Raw genomic sequence first — 21,264 nt, forward strand, 5'->3', positions numbered from 1 at the left:
CATCCATCATTAAGCAGTAGAACTGTCTTAAAGCGGTGTACATTGGGGTGGGGGGATAACCAGTAGCCTTTCTTCTCCCCAACTGCAGAGTCCTGATGTTACCTAGAACTGAGGAAGAGAGGGAAGGTGGGTGGGTAATATGAATGCACAGAGGTGATTCTTGAGGAATGATTACTCTCCTCATATTTTTCTGTGCAAAATGAATAGTACTAATAAGAATGTTTTCATTATATCATTATTTAAATAATATAAGGGTGGGGTTGATTAAGAAAACAGTCCCTTTTTTGAAATACAATATTGGTAACCTTAGTTAGATCTTCTCTTCCAGTAATAAGGAAAGGAAATAAAGCTTTTTATTTATTTATTTGTTTGTTTAAATGTGCCAGGGAATTGGGTAGTCTTGATGCTCTTGAACACGGGGAAAGAGTTACTCACCTGTGCAGAGAGTGCAAACAGAAGGAAACACAGGGACAGCACACATCCAGTTTTTTGTACACTGTTCAGGAACCATTTATTTGTGCCTAGTAACATATGTTATAGTACATTAAGCTACAAAGTTTCACTGGGGACCAGTGATGTGGAAGTCAAGATCGGCAAATTTCACAACATGTTTACCTAATTAAGTTAACATAAATTTACACTTTTCCTGCCTTCATAAGGAGGACTATGTACTTTCAGTTCTCTAATAGAGATCATTATCTAGTACTCACATCTCACCAGCTGTTAGTGTGCAAAGAGGAGGAATGTTAACTCAGAGAGTCCCTTCTCAGATAATCCTCTGTAATAGGGATGTGTATTGAAACAGGAAGAAAGAGTCCACTTACATGCCATGCTGTTACTGAAGTGGAGTTGGACATGACAGTTTTATGAAGTTCCTCCAAAATGGCATCTGGAAGCTCTCTGTGTGACTGAAAAAGCTGTTTACACTGAACTTGTCTCAAGAGCAGAAACAGATCTGGGTGATTGGGGCAACTTTTTAAACCCTAAAACCAAAAACAGTTTTTAATGAGTTAAATGCAAAAAGTTATTAGAAGATATATTTAAAAATTGAGAACATTCTTATTAATACTTTTCATTTTGCACAGAAAAATATGAGAGAATTGCCCCCTCCTTATGATCCACTTGCAGCAAACTATTTCTGTTTATTAATCTCTCCTTTTCTGCACATCAGGAAGGTTCCTGAAAGCTGTCTGCAGGATCATGGATTCACACGAGGAAGTGAGCAAGGAACACTCATTGTTCCAAGTCCCATAGGGAATCTGTCCAAAGTCTTGCACCTGCCCCATACTTACAGGTGGGGTTGAAAGGCAGATATCCAATGTGGAGGGGAAGAACAAGGAATAGGAGTCTAATGACTCCATGGGGCCCAGAAGCCAGAGGAGAGGAGGAGTCTCAAAGCTAATGTAGAGGCACAGGGCCATCCTGTGGTTGGAACTGGCCTTAAGCGTATCTCCAGGGACTTGTGAGTTCTCAGGGCAGTGTCCTCCATTTATTTTGTCTTGGGGGGAAGGAGATGCCACACACATGCACACTTCCCCTTCCAGAAATGACTTCAGAATAAAACAGCAGCCATCACGTGGTTCTAATGCATGCACTTTTCTTTACATTAGCAGCAAAGTCCCAAAATATTACTTACAGACTGGTTCTTCACTGTCCAAATCAGTACACATTTCAAAAACCTAGTTCAACCCAGATTCCTTTTTAAAAGGTATTTATTTGGAGCAAAAGGTGTATCTTGGGAATTAAGTGACTCCATATGTAACAGACATTTTAATAATCAAAAACATTCCAAGCTATTCCAGAGGGTTAAATAGGCAACAGTCTAGTAGATGCAATTTGGTCCCTAGTCAGAGATTGGTATTTGCAGCAGTTCTACCCTCAACAACTAAGGAATGGTCTCACATAAGTAAATGGTCTTGCCTAGCTCAGAGAAGAAAAACAGATAGGTATGTTCCTGATCTTCACTCCTCAGTCAGATTCTTTCTGCAGATCTTGAGGTGATTAGAGCTTTCAAGGACAGAGGACCTACCTCTTAACTCCCTCCCAAGGAAAAGTGCTATCCAACCTAAATTTACTAAGACATGAAACCATAGTAAGGTTCATTAACATTTAAAAAAAATGAACTATACAGATATTTCCCTGAGGGAAATATGTACAAACTAATTCTCTTGTTAACGTATTCCTGTACAGGAAGGTCAATGGATATGCTGATTAAAGGAAAACTGACAAGCAAGAGAATTTCTTCTCTTCAAAAGGTGGCATGTCCACTGAACCTTACTCAAGGGCAGTAACCAACAGCATCTTAAAAGAGACTGTGGCAGCCAGGGAGAAGGTGATACATGAGCAAAGTAGGTTGACTGGGTCACCACAGCAACAAAAGCCTTCGTAAAAAAGCCACATTGGCTAAGAATTAGGTATTTATTTTGTATCAGAGGGGTAGCCGTGTTAGTCTGGATCTGTAAAAAGCAACAGAGAGTCCTGTGGCACCTTTAAGAGTTAGTCTTAAAGGTGCCACAGGACTCTCCGTTGTATTTATTTTGGAATGTTTGGTGAATGGCTTATACACTAGATCTATGGGCTGCTTTGCAAATACTTCTGCCAAGGTGGCAGCCTTCTCTGTCCATCATGCACACATGCCACTTCAAAAAAGACATTTATTCTGAGACTAGAAAATTAACAAACCACAAACGCTTTCATAAGATATTTTCTGAATTTTTACTATTTATTTAATTTTTCTTTAGCAATGCAAACACTTCTAATGATTCAGGTGATTCAGTCTGGTGTAGTTTAAATGGTACCTATCACTTTGGATTGCAGTCAAGATTCTGAAAATTGAGTGTGGGCTAGGAAGTGAATAATCAATGTGACTGAGTACACAGCAAGTCATTCATCCCACAATACAGCCAACTGCATTTCCCTCTGGAGAAAAATGCCTTTGGAACTTTTGTAAGAATTTATTTTTTGCTGGCATAAGTGAGGAGGGACAAGAAGATAAGCACATGAAGATAGATGGGATAAGATCAGGCTGAAGTAGGGATTTTTGTGCTATAATGTACTGACCATGGCTGCTGAACAATTATTTAACCAATTTAAATGGTCAGTATGTTTAAATTGAATTATAAAACTACTGATAAAGAATAGTCTTTCCTTTACTAAAAGGTGAAAAAAAGTCAGTTTATGCATTTGGGCTGTGCTCTCCTGTAACAGATTGTTGCTCTTTGCTGTTTATTACCATTGTATATATAATACATAGGAATTAGTGCTCCACTCAAAGTCATGAAGCAGCAATGACAGTGGTAATAACCATACCTTTGTGCAGAGAGCCTCAGCTTCTGTAATTCTACCAGTCTCTTTTAAACCAGTAATAGCCTGACAAAGAGACCAGTCTTCAAGAGCCTGGATGTACTCAGCTGAAAGGTCCTTTTCTTTAGCTGTAAATGTAAACATGCATTTAAGAATGTATTGCTAGATATGCTCTAGTGCCCTGCCACATATCAGGCTTGAGTCATAGTAACTAAAGAAGACCTAGTGCATATCATGATGATAGGTCAGACAGGCTAAGTGACAGTACTCCCTAGTATTTTTATTACATACATACATACATACTATATACACTCCACATATAAACAAACACACACACACACACACACACACACACACACACACACAGAGCAAAACAGACTTAGAAAGAGAGCACAGTTTTTATTTTGTTTTAAGGTAGGTATCAACTTGTAGAGTTGATAAAATAATTGAAGCATACGTTTTAGAGAAATTAATTTTCAAAATAGTAAGAAAAGTCAGTCAACTGTTAGCCCTTTTAGTAAGGGAGGCTATAGATACAATGAACAAAGGCAGGCTATCCCAGATCAAAACTTCTTTAGCATAAAGTACATAATGTACCAATTTATTGATTTAAATATCAGACCACTGTAGTAGAAGTATTGAAAATAAAATGTTTTCAAGCCAGGATACCTGGAGTTAAGATTCTGTAAATAATCTTAGTTCTGACCCTGTATCCTTTGCTTACCTACCAAGGATACTAGTATTCAGAAGTATTATAGTGAGAACTTAAGGAGCAATTTGTGAGTAATCATTAGCTTCTTTTCCATTTGTGAATTGTCCACAAAAGCTTATGATTTTCTCAAATGCATTACGTTTGCAGAAGTTGGGTAAAAAATTTTGAACAACTTTTCATCTATAAACAAAGCAGTTCATTGTGAGTGTTTGATATTCAAAATATGAGTTGAGTTGGGTAGTGCTCCTTGGACACAATTTACATTGTTTTGTTTGTGTTCCAGGGTTGGATAAGTACCTCTTATGAACAGCAATATTTTGTACCAGAAATCTGATTCTAAGTTCAAAAGTCTCTTTCAACAAATATTTTACTATTTGCTCAACATTCACTCTGAATATTTTTTCTTAGCAAAGTTGTTTGATAGAATATTCATCGAAAGCCAAAGAACGTCACCATTTTTTAATAATAATAATAATATATGGAGATATACCTATCTCATAGAACTGGAAGGGACCCCGAAAGGTCATTGAGTCCAGCCCCCTGCCTTCACTAGCAGGACCAAGTACTGATTTTGCCCCAGATCCCTAAGTGGCCCCCTCAAGGATTGAACTCACAACCCTAGGTTTAGCAGGCCAATGCTCAAACCACTGAGCTATCCCTCCCTCCCAATTTGGAATGAATAGTCATAGAATGTCTGCTCATATTACTGTACAACTATGCCATTTTTTAGACAGTGCTGTGAATTCTACACATGCTTCACTATGGTACTGTGACTGTGGCACTCTAGTCTGGTGCCTCTTCATAAAATGGCCACCAACGTCAGAGGTGCCTCAGGTCCATTTCTGAAGGATAGGATCCAAGAGCCATATGGGGAGGAGGTAGAAAAGACTAGAACCTTCACTCTATTTAGAGGCTCAAGGAGATGGGATTTCTGGTTCCTAGTAGAATGGTAGTTGGGTTTACCTGGTATGGCTTCAGAAATCTGCTACTGGCTCAGTTCCTCCTTCCTCCCAGTTAAATCAGACGTCATGCTGCAATTGTTCTCACTAACTCTCCCCTTTTGAATTGTGTTAATAAATCAGACTCCCCAAACACAAATCTACCATTCAGTCTTTCCTGCTGGCTCACCATCCTTGGTACAGGTTTTAGGCCCGTCTTGCTGAGCATCTTCTCCTAGCAGGCCGCTGCTACCTGCATGTTTCTCTCCCAGGCCGACCTAGGACCCTGGAGAGTTACTTAGCCTCACTTCCAGGTCTGTACTCACTGAATGATCACAGGCTGCCCTTATGTCTCCCAGCACGCACGGTACTTAGTCACATGCTCCCTGTCACATGACCCTTGTATTCATTCCCTCTCCTTGGTAGACTAAGTCTGGCATAGGTGCAGCCGAGTCCCAGCCTCGTAAAGGGACTGTGACAATCCATATACACATTAGAAATAAGAAGTGAGTTGTTAGTACTCGTCACCATGAGCAAGAGGTAATCAGATAGGTAAGCTAGACATTTTCCCCTTAAGTTTGTCATTATCTATTCATTATTTAACTCCAGTTGAACCAAAAATGTGTGCCTGGGAACATGTGAATTTATAAACAGGTTAAAATACGTGGCAATGCCCTTGATGACCAGCAATATACGCATTGTTTAATATTAAGATCGGTTGCTTGAGAGTCACTACCAGCCTGCATTTAAGTAGTATAAGCGAGTTATGTTTTTCTAAGCAATTTTCTTTAGATTACTATTGACGACTTTACAAGGCAAACAAAAAACAAACAAAAAAACCTCAAACCAGAAGCATTGATTTTTTTCCTCTTAGAAAAGTATGAAAATTAAGAAGGTTTGTATAACTTACTTTTGGCTGAAACTGTGGCTACAAGTGTCATTTCTAGGTCTCTTCTCTTAGGCTGTGTGTTGCTCAAATAGACAACAGTATTTTCAGCATGGCAGGCACCCATTAGCACTGCCCATGTAGCAGGATCATCTGGAAACATATTTTAAAAATTGCCCATATTTTCAATATTATCAGCATGCCATTTACAGAAGTCTCCAACTGATATACGATTTATCACAGCAGTCAAGGGATCCATAAAAAATTATACAAGACAAAAATAGTTAGAATCAAGTAAAGAAATCAATGGGATCTTTGGTTGGTGAGGGGCCTCAATAACTTTGGGGAAAAAAGACCAGACACAAACCTCTGTCTTTGTAATTTCTACAATGTTCATACCTAATTCTGCTCTCAAATGCAAGGGAGCTAAATGGGAGTTGCACCTGTATGTTAAGTGACATTTAATGAATCACTGAATTGCATTTAATTCTAGTTTTATAAGAAAAGGACTATAAAATAAAATTTGATAACTAGAGCACCAATTAAAAAAACAACAACAACGCATTCTCCTATATTAGCTAGTGCAGTATTATATTACGCAAGAGCATGTTCTGTGGGACTTTTTTAGAACTCAAATCTGCTTTCATGTAGATACTACAGTGACTGGTGCTTTTGTAAGGATGATATTTTTCCAAGTCTGATGGCTTGGTCATTTCTTTCACCTTTAGAACACAGCTGTTCATAAGCATCCCCCACTGATGTTGGAGAGAGAATAATTCATCAGTATTATGTAGTACTGCAATCCAGAACAAAAAGGGAGGACAGTGAAGTTAGGGTCCTAAAATGGCATAGGAGCATTAAGCAGGCAGCTTGTTAAATCTTTAATGAACATGAAATTAAAACAGATATTTATAATTTTATCTAAAATATTTAGAATGTGTTTATGCTAAGTCAGCTTGCCAGGGCATAAATCTCAGACATCAGGAAAAAGAGAAGTAAAGATGCAGCACAGCAAGCTTCTCCACACCCCTTCACCAATGCACCTCAAACATGTCCTCATTCCAAAGAGGCAGTCTTGCAAAACGTCGGTCCACACAGTGTGAATTTTCAGTCCTTGGCAACGAGTGTACCAATGGTAACTATTTTCTTTTTTTAAACTACAGCATGGGCACATGTCCACCAGGAACTGGACTGACAGCACCAGTCATTTTACTTATGACTCCAGACTGATCTGTGCTTAAACCCATGTCCTAAGGTAAACATTTTCCAATTTTTAATATAAACAGTGTAACTGAGATGATCCCAAATGTGTGCAAGACATGGCTCTCTCTAGATAAGTTCTATTGTACATGAGAGATAAAGATGTAGGTTTATTTTCTGATTGATTAAGAGAACATTAGAAGTACTCTATCAAAGAAACAAAATTTTTGCAGACTACAATTAACACTTTAAAAGTGCCTTCTGTTTAATGTTTGTGAAACTATTTGATATCTTCAATTTTGCCAAGCATCCTTGTGCAAAAGTAACAAATAGTCCCACATTACTAAGGGGGAATGGAGGCGCAGAGAAATTAAATAACCTACAGATTGTGAACAACTACAGTTTTGCAGAGCAGGGAAGAGAATCCAAGCCAGACTCAATCCTATGCACTAACCACAAGAATCTTTACTATAGAGAAATGAAAGCACCGAGGCCACTGCTAACCACTTAATGACAGATTTCAAAGGCCTGGTCCACACTAACCCCCCACTTCGGACTAAGGTATGCAAATTCAGCTACGTTAATAACGTAGCTGAATTCGAAGTACCTTAGTCCGAACTTACCGCGGGTCCAGACGCTGCAGGCAGGCTCCCCCGTCGATGCCGCGTACTCCTCTCGCTGAGCTGGAGTACCGGCGTCGACGGCAAGCCTTCCGGGATCGATCCGGGATCAATTTATCGCGTCTAGACAAGACGCGATAAATCGATCCCAGAAGATCGATCGCTTACATCCGGACCAGGAAGTAAGTATAGACGTACCCAAAGACCTGTTGCCAAATATTGCATTCCTGCTTTCTGCCTGCAACAGCACAAATCGAGCAGGGTGTGAATGTGGTTTTTTCAAGCTACATATTTACATCACTTTTTGACAAATGATACTTATAAAAAATGATTTTTTACAAATAATTTACCTTGAATAACTGGGGTAAGTTAGGGAATCTCACTGGTTTGGATAGTTAAATTAAACTGGACGTCCATTACAAAATATACACTACAGAAAACAGTCCAGCATTGGCAGGGGGAGATTTTTTCCGCTCCTATTAGATTCTTTGATAAATTTGCTATAAGTAACAAGGCATGCAAGAGCATATACCCGGTCATATCAGGGTCATACCAAGAGCATTTCATTTAACATTGTATCTATCTCCAGACCTCCACTGACCTTCCTATGCAAAAAATGTCATCTTTTCTTCCTCAGCTGTACTGAAGTAATTGTCCTATTCAATCTTGTGAAAAGGGTATTTTTAAAATGATTTTAATGAAGAGGGATTGCGAGTTTCCAATATTTACTTTCTTTCGTAAATGCAGGCTAGTCACCAGACACATAAATGGGAAGTCCACATTTTAAGTATTAGGGATTTAACATTCTGTTCAAGATCTGTACTTGTCTGAGATTTAATTTCAAGCTGTTTGAAAGTTCATTAAAAGTGATACTATATGCATTAGGGATTACACGGAAAATTGTTTTCATTTTAAACAGAAGTTTTATCTAGGCATTGGGGAAATGTTTAACTACAAAATATTTTAAGTATCATTAGAAAGATGCAAAGCTCTAGCAGAATTTTTTTTTAAAGCAAATTCTATATTTAGCTAAATATTAAATACATTTTATTCTACTGGAAAGTATATGCCTTTGAAGATGAAATTTCAAAATTTATGTTTTAGCAAATGTATGGCTAAAGAGAGATGCTGAATTAAAAGCCTGGAATTCTGTGCTAAGCAGAGCATGAAAAAGTATGGACAGTGACATTACAAGTTTCACCTACTGTTAATTGTTTAAACCCTGACAAAGATGGACCTTTAGGAGTGAGAAATTAGTTTAGTCTCTATGACCCAATCCATCTTCGGCCTCTGCAGAGACCACCAATAAGGTGGTCATCTATTGTGATAGGTTCACTAGGAACTGGTCAGATCATTTCACATACACCACCAAAAAAACTACTTGCAATCCTTGCCAATAAAGGAAGCATTGAATATGAACAATATTTCTAATCCTGTACTTCTCAAGTACTCCATTCTGTGTAGGTTACTGAGTCAGATAGAGCGAGGCCGAAATATGCCTTAACAGGAAATACAAGGTGTTTGGGGAGCAGGGAGAGAAAGCTATACAAGTAATTTTGCTCATTCCCTACCCATGTTGTTTTAAGAAGCGAAATTGCATCCAACATCTTAATAGGATTTATATTTCACTATAAGCACACTTACAGGAAAGAGCTAATGGCTTAATGTGCAGTTATATTCTGGAAAGTGTCTAAAATGACATTGTAGAGTTCCATTTTTGTTGGATCAATGGCTAAAAAACACATTTCTCAGTTTACACATAGGATAAAAGTCCTAAAGACTCCATATTCCTTAGCTGTTATCCCTGCAAACTCCCCGTGAGATTGGAAAGTCATGCTTTTATTTCTGAATCATGCATCACCACTAGTGATAAGTATTCTACAGACAGAATTTATAGTTTTATTGATGAGGAAGCACAAAATAAGAGTCAGATATGTTGATGGGCTCAGTAGAAAAAATACTTTATAGATTCTAAGGTCAGAAGGGACCACTGTGATCCTCTAGTCCAGGGGTTCTCAACCTTTTTCCTTTCTGAGGCCCCCCGAACATGCTATAAAAATTCCATGGCCCGGCTGTGCCACGACAACTGGTTTTCTGCATAAAAGCCAGGCCAGCGTTAGGGGGTAGCAAGGAGGGCAATTGCCCAGGGCCCCATGCCACAGGAGGCCCTGTGAAGCTAAGTTGCTCAGGCTTTGGCTTCAGCCCCAGGCAGTGGGGCTGAAGCTGAAGCTCGGGGCTCCGGGTGGACCACTGGGCATAGGCATAGTTTTACTTCTGTTTTGGGGGGGGGGCAAGGGGCTCAAGCCAGCTCCGCACAGTAGGGTCCAGGGAGGGAGCGCCACCCTCCACCCCCTGACTCACTCAGGAGACCACTCCGCCTGTCTGGGCTGTGGGGGGGGGGACACAACCAAAAAATATAACTCAAAGGGGTTCACAAAGTTTGAAAACCACTCAGGGTGCAGGCAGGGGGTAAGCTAGGAACTGAGTGCGGGCGGGGACTGAGGAACTGAAAAAACAAATTCCATCAAGTAGCACTGTATCAACAGGGCCGGCTCCAGCATTTCTGCCGCCCCAAGCAAAAAAAAAAAAAAAAAAAAAAGCCGCGATCGGCGGCGGCAGTTCAGCGGCAGGTCCTTCGCTCCTAGAGGGAGTGAGGGACCTGCTGCCCCCGAATTGCCGCAGGTGCCGCTCCTCTCCCTTGGCCGCCCCAAGCACCTGCTTGTTAAGCTGGTGCCTGGAGCCGGCCCTGTGTATCAACAACAACATGGTTCATCAGCGGGGTGGAAACTTAAGATGCGCTGCCCAGACCTCTGCCACTTAAGTTAGTAGAAGTAGTAAGTTGTCATCCTCTGTGGACCAGAATTGGGGAGGGGGGAAGCAGGAACACACAGACTTTGCCCGTGCATTTCACAGATATTGCTACGGGCAGAGGAATGGTGCAACTCAGGAATTCTATATTATATTCCAGGCTTTGGAGGGGAGTGTGCTCTATAGGTCAAACTGTTCTGCCCATTTCAGGGCTTGCCCTTCTACCCTGTTCCCTCCATCCTGATCTCTGTACCATACTGTCTCTTCCCTACCCGACTCCTTGTCCAGTCTCATTCTCCTTGCCTATCCAATCCCAGTCTCCACTCTTCTGCTTCCACTCTCGGTGTCTCTGCCTGCTCTCCTTTGTACCCAGTCTCAAACTACTTGCCACAATCTACTCCTTTCCCTCCCACCTGGTCCCCTCTGCATTCAAATTAGATTGCTTCTTCCTCCGGGCTGCCAAGGTGTCAGCAGGGAGATCATTGAGAGCACAGGAGAGAGAGACTCTCTGCTCTCAGTTCCAGTGCCCAGACTGAAGCAGCTATTACAGGGAAAGTCTAGCTTTGCCCTTGTAGTCTTGAGCTGAAGGTAGCATGCTAAATTGCTCTGTGGGGATGGTGCCCACACAGACCAGTCGGCACTAGAGGCTCAAACATGCTCAGAGAGGATCGAATCTTTCTTGATTTTAGCAGCTAAAATGTCCATAATCTCTATGAAGAGAGTACAAACTGGGTTTATTCTAGGTTTTATAATTTGACTTAATTTGGGCAAGTTTTCATAGGGATGGCAAAAAGGCACATCCAATCACACAAAGGCCACTCCCCTGCCAAATTACAAGTCCTGGACTCCAAAGCACAAGGTGCTAACTTTGTTGAAAGAAAAGATCACCAGAATTTTTTTTTAAATGGGAAAAAATGTATTTTCTCTTAACCCCATTCTCAGAAACAGTTGAACTGTTCTGGCTAAGATTTTCCAAACTAAAATTCAGCCTACAGGCCGATACTCACTATGGAAAATTTTAGACAAATGGGTAAAAGTTTGACAAAGTCATAAGTACCTGAAAATAGAGTCTTATGAGAAGCATTGGGCAACAAAGTTAACACATACCAGTATCAGACCCGCCTATACAATTATTTGCATTATCATAGTGCCTACAAATCCAGGTCATGGACCAGGGTAGCACTGGGACAGTGTCTAATGCCCCAGGGAGATTTCGTATAATTTACGTATAAGACAAGATACAACAGATGGAACAATAAGACAGTATTGGTCAGCATGACAGGCAGTGGTCTCAGCACACCAGTAGCCTACACTGTTTAAGTTTTTGTAGGCATCATAGCAGAGGAGATTTTTGAGAAGGGATGTGAAGGAGAACAATGAATAAATACTGGAAAATGAAACAAAGCTACAGAAAGTGTCAAATCATCCTATATCTGTGAGAAAGTGATAAAAAAGTTTAGTTTTTATGTATTTTGTTAATGCATACCACAGCATTAACACTGTAGAAGAAATTTAACATTTTGGTATTTGACTTCTGAGTGCTTGATTTCACAATCTCAACATTAGTTTTGCATTTACTATAATAACAAAGATTGTCATTTGCTAACAGGACAGCTGCCTGTAGTACTAACCAACACTCAGTGAATTAATACAGTGTTTGCAATCCAAACTCTCAAAAAATCATGAATACATCTTTCCTGGTCAGTGCAGCAGATTATAATTCATTGAATATCCGAATTTTGTGACTGGTGTGTGAAACAACCACCACCACAAATCTCTTCTCTCATTGGGAGATTAAATAATTTCCAATGTTGTCAGAGTGAGCCTCAACTTCAACACTTACCTGTCCCTTGATGTGTTCAAACAGTCCCTGGGAAGCTAGTTCTATTTTACTTGATCAAAGGACTCTCCCTGAAATATTAGTGGAATCCTGTCTAACAAATAGAAGAAGTTTAAAATAAAAAAAACAGAGTAATGATCACCTGGAAAAAGATGGACTGCCTTTTGGATATCTTTCAGTGCATTGTTTTTCTCATCTTCAGCTGAATGACATCCCACTGCCAACTGATTAACTGCAGTATGCAGCAGGGCTTTCTACACATGAAGAATAAGCAACATTAGAGTGCTTCAATATTACTTTACAAAAAGCCAAAACATGTTCACTTTAGGATTATTTATTGAATTAAAAAGTCTGAAGTGAAAAACAAACCTTTCCATGGTTTAAATCAAGTATATGAGCAACATTTCCTGCCACAGCTCCACCCTACAAGATAAATATTGAACAGATTACATCACTATTGTTTAATGCCAGGGTTTTACAAGGGATGTTGAAATGACAGGATCATTCTTCTGATCTTGACCTTGATCAGCAATATGAACTAATTTTCCATTCAGGTATTTTCTCTTCCAAGCTGATGCATAGTGTTTTTATTTATTTTAAGGGGAGCATCACTGCTTTTGTTAAAGCATACACACAAAGAAGATAGTTGCGCATGCAACTGGTCAGAGATGCAATTGTGAATGCAATCATAATAGCAGTTCTTGTTAATTAGTGTACAATAGCATTAAAAAAATTAATTACTGAACTCTACTCAAATATAAATATGTTGCTTAACACATGGTCATAGCTTAATATAAGATAATTGCAACACACTTACCTTTGCATTTTGTGGCGTATACAGAGGAACAAGTTGAGACAGAAGAGCCCAAAGGGCAGGATCATCTGGGTTACTACAGAAGAGAGTAAGTATATTCAGATTTGCATTTCCTATAAAAATTACTTAGCCATGTGAATCCTGTTTGTCACATCTCTGGATAGGCATCTACTTTCATACCCGCTACTGTAATCAACTCTTACATCTGTATTCTTAAAAAAAGTTATGCAAACAGCTTCCATGGCTAGTGACTTAAAGTGAATAGACATATACGATTATAGGTTAGATAGACTGTATTCTCCCTAATGTATCAGTGTCGTCAAAGAACAGGGACATGTTATTAAATATCAGAAACCTGCTCTGGGATAAGGGAATTTAAGATAATCTGGAAAGAGAGAAGAATAGGATAACTGTCTGAAACATTTGAGAGGTCGTAGTACAAGTTGTTGGTTGTTAATGGCATAACCAAGAGCAACAGCTTGAAACTTAATGCCGCCTCCCCGCCCCTCCACATTTAAGTTAATCAAAAAACATTTAGCTAATGGAATCAACTGCCTAAGAAACCATTTAAGATTACATTAGATAAAAGCTGAGGGATCAGTGCAGAGAAGAATCTGCTGCAGTGCAGACCTTTCCCAGCTTTATCGGTAAGATTCTATTGAACAATCCAGAGACTTGACAATGAGCACACAGAAGTTTATGGTACACATGCTGACTATAAGTACATTTATAACTGTGTACCACAGTGTAATGTGGTCCTAAGAGTAAAACAAACAATCTGATCCCATAAAAAGGTGGTATGATTGTATTTCAAAAATGAAAGAATAAAGGCAGCTCCTGCCATTTGACTTGATCTAAATGGAATGACACTTGTCACTCTTAAAATACCAGAGTTTGTCCCTAGGTATGTTGTAAAAGTGTAGATATTTGCTTAGTAAGTCTTGTTCCAAGACTCCCAAAGTTTTAAAAGGATAATTTTGGGAGGGTAAAAGTTTAATTGCCATTAATATACAAAAATGCAGACTACACACCTATGGACAGCTTTGGAAGCTTGCCTCTGCGCTCCCACATTTCTACCTTGCAGCGCATACACAGCAGATGTAATAAGGCATCTCTCATAAACGTTATCCTTGCTTTTTGTGTGCTTCAGTAATTCTTTAAGTGCTGCTGTTGCAAGTGTAGCATCCTGCTTTGCCAGACCTAGAGTGCACAGAGCCTGCAGGCTTTCTATAGTAGGTTCCTTTAATATAGAGCTGTAAATCCAATGGAAAACAAGTTATTATGCAATACAATACTAGCCTCAAGTATAGTTTGCAGGATTTGTCATCTACTTCCACTTGTTATAGTGTTGTAAGTGCAACAAACAGTAATTTACTTACAAGATTCTCTCCAAATTGTAACTACCTCTTCAGAGCAACAAAACATCCTCTTTAGCTCATAGTATGTTTGAATTCCTAATCCAGCAATAATAATGTGGTGCACTGAATTAATAGCCTCTCATGACGAGACTCTCAAACTCAGTCCTACATCAATATTCTTAAGTCCTTTGGATAAGATTGAGTACAATGAGTAATGTGGGTTTCAGCTTTTAAAGCTCATGACTATTGCTTGGCAAGAATCGGGCATGTTTAGTTGTCTTTGTTTAAAAAGAGTAGCCATAAAAAATGAATGGTAATGGAGACAAATATCTCCTGAACCCTACGCATCTACTTTCTCTTGAAGCAAACTTTTCTCCAATAGTATACATAATCTTATAAATATAAACTCAATTACTCATACTAAACAATCTGATTTTTGGGGAGGAGGTTTGCTCCCCCATACACACACTTTTTGAGGGCATGGCAGTATTTGACATGTGATGTAAATAATTTTGTTATGAGAGCTTTGATTTAGATTCCCTAGAGTAAAAAAGGATCAAATCTCTGCCAGGAAAAGAATTCCCTCTTACATAAAATTGTGTTTCAGGTAGCTGCAGAATTTCTGTATAATTCTCCAAGATCATCTAAGTTAAAATTAATTGTGTTTGAGTAATAAAATCTGCACAGAGCTAACATTCAGGGTACAGGATATATGCATTTCCCAGTTTAAAAAAAAAACACAGATGGGGGAGGGGAAGGAATATTTACATCTTCTGTCAGTATCTCATATTTAGCAATCTGCACTGTACCATAAATACAAATATGACTACTGCAACTCCATGCTATAGCAACAGGAATCAAGAAGGGAGACAATTTGCAGTCCAGTAAGTATATTAGTCTTGCTGTTCCACATGCTTAAGTATATGTGCTGCACTTTCCATGAAGCTGTTCTGAGGAAACATGTGCAAGGAGGTTAGGAAATTAAAATGAAATGTATGTGCATTAGCCACTGTTGGTGAAACTTCAGTACCAATTTGGAGGGGAAATTGGAATACAGACTCAAAGCCCAATGAAGTAATTGCTTTTATTTACTCAAAATAATGTTCATCTCTATAAAGAGTATTCTAAAAACGTATTAAAAACAATTAACTATATTTCTGCTTAAATAAGTACAAAAGTAGTTGTTATCTAGTAGTTTTATAGAAAGCTTTGGATAGTGGTAATGCAGAAGCAGAACTGCTTTCCATGAAGAAGTGGGAGAGCTGTAGGGAGAAAAACTGATGCAAAAAAACAACATATCACAAGAGGTTGCACAAATTCAATATGAGAGAAAATTGTTGCAGTATCATCTGATCAAATTAAAAGGAAACAAATAACTATCAGAATGTGGGATGATGAGAAATCATTTATTTGGTGGTCACATCCTAAAATTGGAAATAAATATGAATATAAAGGAGACACTACCTGTTGTAATTTAGCAATGGAATATGAAAAGGTTCCTAAAAATATTGGTCCTATTGTTCTGTTTTAGTACTGATGATTTCACTGGAGGTCAAAAATTTAATATCCTACTTCTATGCTGTGTTGCTAATCAATGGAAGAAAAACAATCCTCCAACATCTTGGTTAACCAAATTTTGTGAACAACAGATGGAAAAATATACTTATTTTATAAAAAGCACAAAAGAATAGGTTGAACATTTAGACCTTTTGTTTCTTCTGACTCCACACAAGATGACAGTTATACTCTTTAATGTCAGCTATAGACACCAAATATGTCTAATTATGTGAAATTATTTTTTGAAAGTTTTTGTGTTGCCATCAGTCCACTATATGGGTGTAAAACCCAACAGTAAAATTTAAAGTCTTGACAGATTTCACTTTGTAATGTTACATGCTTCCAGTTAAAAATGATGCATTTCCAGAACATTTATTAGTTTTCTTTAATGCTAGTGACTAATGTTATGTAGGAAGCACTCATTGTTGAAATTTATGTTAAAAATAGAAAGAACACTTTCGTGACTAACTAGAAATAACATTTTCCTACATCATGTTAATCATCAATTACTCAGGATTTAAAGCACCAGGTAGCAGACCTCAATTATTTCAGTAACTTGAGGATTTGCTGGCAGGATGGAGATGGTCAATATGGCCATGTTTCCGACACAGTATTCTTTGGTAAACAGGGAAAGTAATGTCAGCCACTCTGCTCAACATTGGGAGCTGAAATGGTAGAGGCTAATTTCTGGCTGCCAACTGCCCAGTAACAGACCAGGCACTTTTTTAGTCTTCCAAGTGCTGAAAGATAAAAAACCACTTATAAAATGCAGAGGTGAAACAGGACTGCTGACCTTCAAGTGAAATCTAGAGAGTACTGCCATGACACTGTGTGGTGCTTTGGGCGATTTTTAATTACTTAGGTTAAACTTTTATTAAGAAAAAATTACATTTCTTGTAGCTGAACACCACACAAACACGCTTTCCCTAAATTTAAACACACATTTTAGACATACACAGCAAGCTACTCAACAAATGTGAAGATAAGATAATTTTTTCCTGGTAGGTACATTACCACTGCCTTTACATAAATTTACAAAGCTGCCTTCAGTGTTTGTACCTCATTACTTTTGTACTAAAAAAAAGCAAGCCCCCCAAAAACTTCCAAGTTAAAGCTTCTAACGGCACTTTTAAATTCTGACACGGTCTCTCTCTCTCTCTCTCACACACTCATGCTACACCATCCACATACCATTTAAACAGCAACGTCTTTGCAGCATCCACTTTATTCTGTTTGTACTCCATTATTGCAAGGGCTGTCAAGATATGGGCTTTGTCTTGTTCAGATTTGGCAAGAGATAGGGCTCTCTCATAAGCTGGGAATATTAAATTAAGATAGGAATTTAAAAAAGCAACTAAGAGAATTAAAAGCATTCTGGAATGACAAGATACAGACATGTATATGCACTTGAGAGTCTTTAGTTATATGATCACATACATTTTTCCCTACAGGACCCGTGCCACATTCAGTGCACAGGTTGACACAAAGGAGCAGAATTAAGGTTGCACAAGCACATGCAACTGTAAGTCTGGCATTTCCTAACTTTTGAGTGTTTGACTTGGAAACCTAAATAAATTTTCATATGTAATGAATGCTAAAAATTGTTGAAAGGTGATAAAGGAACATCTAGGAAAGGAATGCGTTCTCTTGATGTTTCAAGATTCCCTGCCCCAAGCAGCAAAAACCCATTTTTAAAGTTTAGCCTCCACCTTTGTTCATAATACCTTTATTTCCCTACCCTCTCATACTGGACGTAGAGAGTAAGCAAGTACTGGTACTGCCACAGTGTTCTGCCTTGAAAATGTCAATTGATATGTAAAAGATATTTTTTCCCAGTACGCTGCAATAGCTCATGGCAACCTTCTGAGTAGCAGTCTGGTGATTATGATGAATTTTATATGAAAATCTGAAAATTCTCTGCCTTTATTATACCCCATACTACACCAATGCATGCATAACTTGGGACAGAATTTTTCGTTCAGATGTACAAAGTCAAAAGGGGGTAAGTGTTCATCTAGAAAATGCCATATTCCTTTAGTGTCAGGCCATGTACTGCACCTTTGTTTAAACAGACACTTACCTTTAATGCTGTCTTGTAAAAGCCCTTTCTTGAAGTAAGCTAGTGCAACTCCTACGATGCCATCTAACGCTGTGAGAGGAGTGGACATGTAAGCCTGGATGGCCTTGTCATATTGACCTATGGCACTAAAAAAAAAAAAAGATATGCCCCAAATCAGCTTTGAACTGCAATTTTAAGCAGGACTAGTTCATGATCTGTACAACCATCAGCTAAATTCACTAACGCTGTCTTTTAGAAGCCTAGTACATTAAAAAGAAAGGGGTTGAATTTTGGTTTAAAGAAATGTAGAACTATTAGGGTACCCTCAAACCCTTCAATCCAGGTGGAGTCTGAACTTATTGTTAATGTGGATATTTGCAATCCCATTTCACTTACGTGAAAGCTTAGAGAGTGTTACTAGCTCAGAAATACTACGTTTAGTCAGATTTGCAAAATAAATACAGTTACGGCTTGCTGGAGCTCTCTGACGTTTCTATCAACATATGAGCACACTAATTTTAATTGATCACATATACTATCCAGGGAATGATATTATAGTGCGATACAAAGATAGTGCCTAGTGATTGCTATGGGGGAGGAGGAAGAATAGATTTGGCAATCTTGCTATGAATAAGACCATGATAGCAGAAATGCAATAGGACTATTTACTAAAGTTTATTAACAATCATGGGAACTTTGTACTCACACAAAAATGTTGTATCATTTTGAATTCTTTCTGGAAGACCAGAAATGACCATACTCTCATACAATACATGCAACATGGAATGAGGACATTGAGCATCACAACACTTAAGTGAATCTCTTTAGTCTACCCAAGATCCTCTTAGAAAAATAAATATCATGGGAAGACATGACCTCTCTAGGCTGAGGGCACTGGTTCTATCACTCATGTTGAGGTCAGACGTAGATATTTCCTGCCTAAGAAAAATTTACTTCAAAAACCTTGCTTAACAGAGCTGAAGCCACCACAAAGGAAGCAGTTTGAAACTGTCCTCTGATGTCAAGATTCTCTCCATCCTATGCCCCTGAGATGGAATCAGAGGACTAGAAGGTACTGATGCTTCTGACTGTTGAGGCAGACACCATAAAGAGTAGAATTATCTGTGCAATAGTGCTGTTTACAAGAACTAGTTCAAGTCAGTCAGCATGACCCCAAAGGTCAAAGCAATAGCACAGCTCTGCTACAGGAGCAACCCTATCCCAGGAATACTACATACAAGATCCCACTCTATGGGGATTTCTCACATAACTTTAGACTCCAATATGGGCAACCTCCTGGAACCGTTGGACACTGATCTCAACAAAAAAATTCTTGCTTTAAAAAGTAGTGACAACATACAACAGCTAACTACTCACACTACAAACTGGATTACCTGCAAAAAGAAAGGGAATAAATTCCAAGTCAGATGGCAGGTAGAAAAACCAAGAGAGTTTGAGCTTCCTTCTGCAAACTACATAAGTAGAGACAAGTAATGCTAAGTTAAACCTAACTGTTGAATTATTATGGGTACAGCTCAGAGCTTTAAGAATGGGAAACTGTGAAATCAATTTAATAAAGATACATAAAAGATACTGAAGCTCTACATTTTGTGCTGCATATGATAAAAATGGTTTAAGATTAAAATGAAAGTTAAATATGAATAGCTTATCATCTACCATAAAGTACCCATTAAATGAAGGATGTGGCCATTCCTTTTTCTGTGGTGGAATTACTCAAAGTAATACTGTGATATTGCAAGAGGTAACAACTTAAAAAACAAAATAAACACTGCTTACCAGAGTGATCTACCATAATTTTGCATTGATATGTTATACTTTTCTTTATCTTCAGAGTTCTTCAGCAATGAGACCGCCCTTGGAAGTGACCATAAAGAACAAGTAATTCACAAATATGCCCAAGAGTACAAGCAAATGGTTGTTATACTTTTGCTTATTACTGCCAGTGACTTATCTACACTGTAAGTGTTGTTCTGTCTCTTTAATAATGGCTTAAAATTACAAACATTTGCTGTGTTCAGTGACCACTACTGCATCCATATTATCCCCCCTTTTGGGGAAGAACTGTGTTTCCCTGCAGTAGAGACAATGCAACGATACTTAGTTTCCAAAATCATATTGAAAGATTCAATATACTGCAAGGTTCTGTGGTAATTTCTATGAGAGGCATTGATTAATTTGCACTTCTTTGAAAAAAGACAGTTACCTTTTTCTGTAACTGGTGTTCTGCGAGATGTGTTGCTCATGTCCATTCCATATTAGGTGTGTGTGCTCACCACATGCACTGGTGCTGGAAGCTTTCCCTCAGCAGTATCTGTAGGGGACCAGCTCTGGTACCCCCTGGAGTGACACGCGTATGCACGGGTAGAAGGGGCACCGCTGGTGCCTTCCACCCTCAGTTCCTTCTTGCCGGAAACTCACAGACAGTGGGGAAGGAGGACAGGTCATGGAACGGACATGAGCAACACATCTCCAAGAACACCAGTTACAAAAAAAGGTAACTGTTTTTTCTTCTTCGAGTGATTGCTCATGTCCATTCAACTTAGGTGACTCCCAGCAGTACCCCTGGAGGCGGGTAAGGCGTTCACGGACATGAAGATTACAACACCGCTCTGCCAAACCCAGCATCGTCCCTGGCCTGCTGCGTGATGGCATAGTGGGCCGTGAATGTGTGTACCGAGGACCACGTCACGGCTTTACAGATGTCCTGAATCAGAACGTGTGAACAGAAGGCCGCCGAGGATGCCTATGCTCTAGTCGAGTGGGCTCTGACGATCGGCAGCAGAGGGACTCCCGCTAACTCGTAGCGGGTCCGAATGCAAGTTAGAAATCCTTTGCATGGGCACTGGGAGGCCCTTCATCCTATCAACTGTAGAGAGGAAAAGCTGAGTCGACTTACGGAAAGGTTTGTCCGATCTAGGTAGAAAGCCAGAGCCCTTCTTACGTCCAAAGCGTGAAGGCGCCTCTCTTCACTAGTCTCCTGGGGCTTAGGGAAGAAGACTGGAAGAAAGATGTCCTGGCTCATGTGGAAAGCGGATACCACGTTGGAAAGGAAAGCCGGGTGGGGCCGGAGCTGGACCTTGTCCTTATAGAAGGCCATGTACAGCAGTTCTGAGGTCAGGGCTCACAGCTCGGAGACTCATCTCCCCGA

The 21,264-nt window shown here is 39.2% G+C and overlaps 1 protein-coding gene across 1 annotated transcript in view; it reads right to left on the bottom strand.

Annotated features, from left to right (window-relative positions):
* SKIC3 (SKI3 subunit of superkiller complex) overlaps positions 1-21,264 on the bottom strand; it is an 80,755-nt gene that overhangs the window by 6,633 nt on the left and 52,858 nt on the right. The window contains exons 28-37 of the mRNA XM_065406299.1: positions 19,893-19,970; positions 18,117-18,241; positions 17,228-17,351; positions 14,153-14,374; positions 13,125-13,197; positions 12,677-12,730; positions 12,450-12,561; positions 5,864-5,992; positions 3,310-3,431; positions 825-983 (exon numbers count right to left, since the gene is read on the bottom strand). Of these exons, the coding sequence (XP_065262371.1) occupies positions 825-983; positions 3,310-3,431; positions 5,864-5,992; positions 12,450-12,561; positions 12,677-12,730; positions 13,125-13,197; positions 14,153-14,374; positions 17,228-17,351; positions 18,117-18,241; positions 19,893-19,970 (1,198 nt within the window). The remainder of the gene's footprint in view (positions 1-824; positions 984-3,309; positions 3,432-5,863; positions 5,993-12,449; positions 12,562-12,676; positions 12,731-13,124; positions 13,198-14,152; positions 14,375-17,227; positions 17,352-18,116; positions 18,242-19,892; positions 19,971-21,264) is intronic.

The sequence above is a fragment of the Emys orbicularis genome, chromosome 6 (genome assembly GCF_028017835.1).
Source record: "Emys orbicularis isolate rEmyOrb1 chromosome 6, rEmyOrb1.hap1, whole genome shotgun sequence".
NCBI classification, from domain to species: domain Eukaryota; kingdom Metazoa; phylum Chordata; order Testudines; family Emydidae; genus Emys; species Emys orbicularis.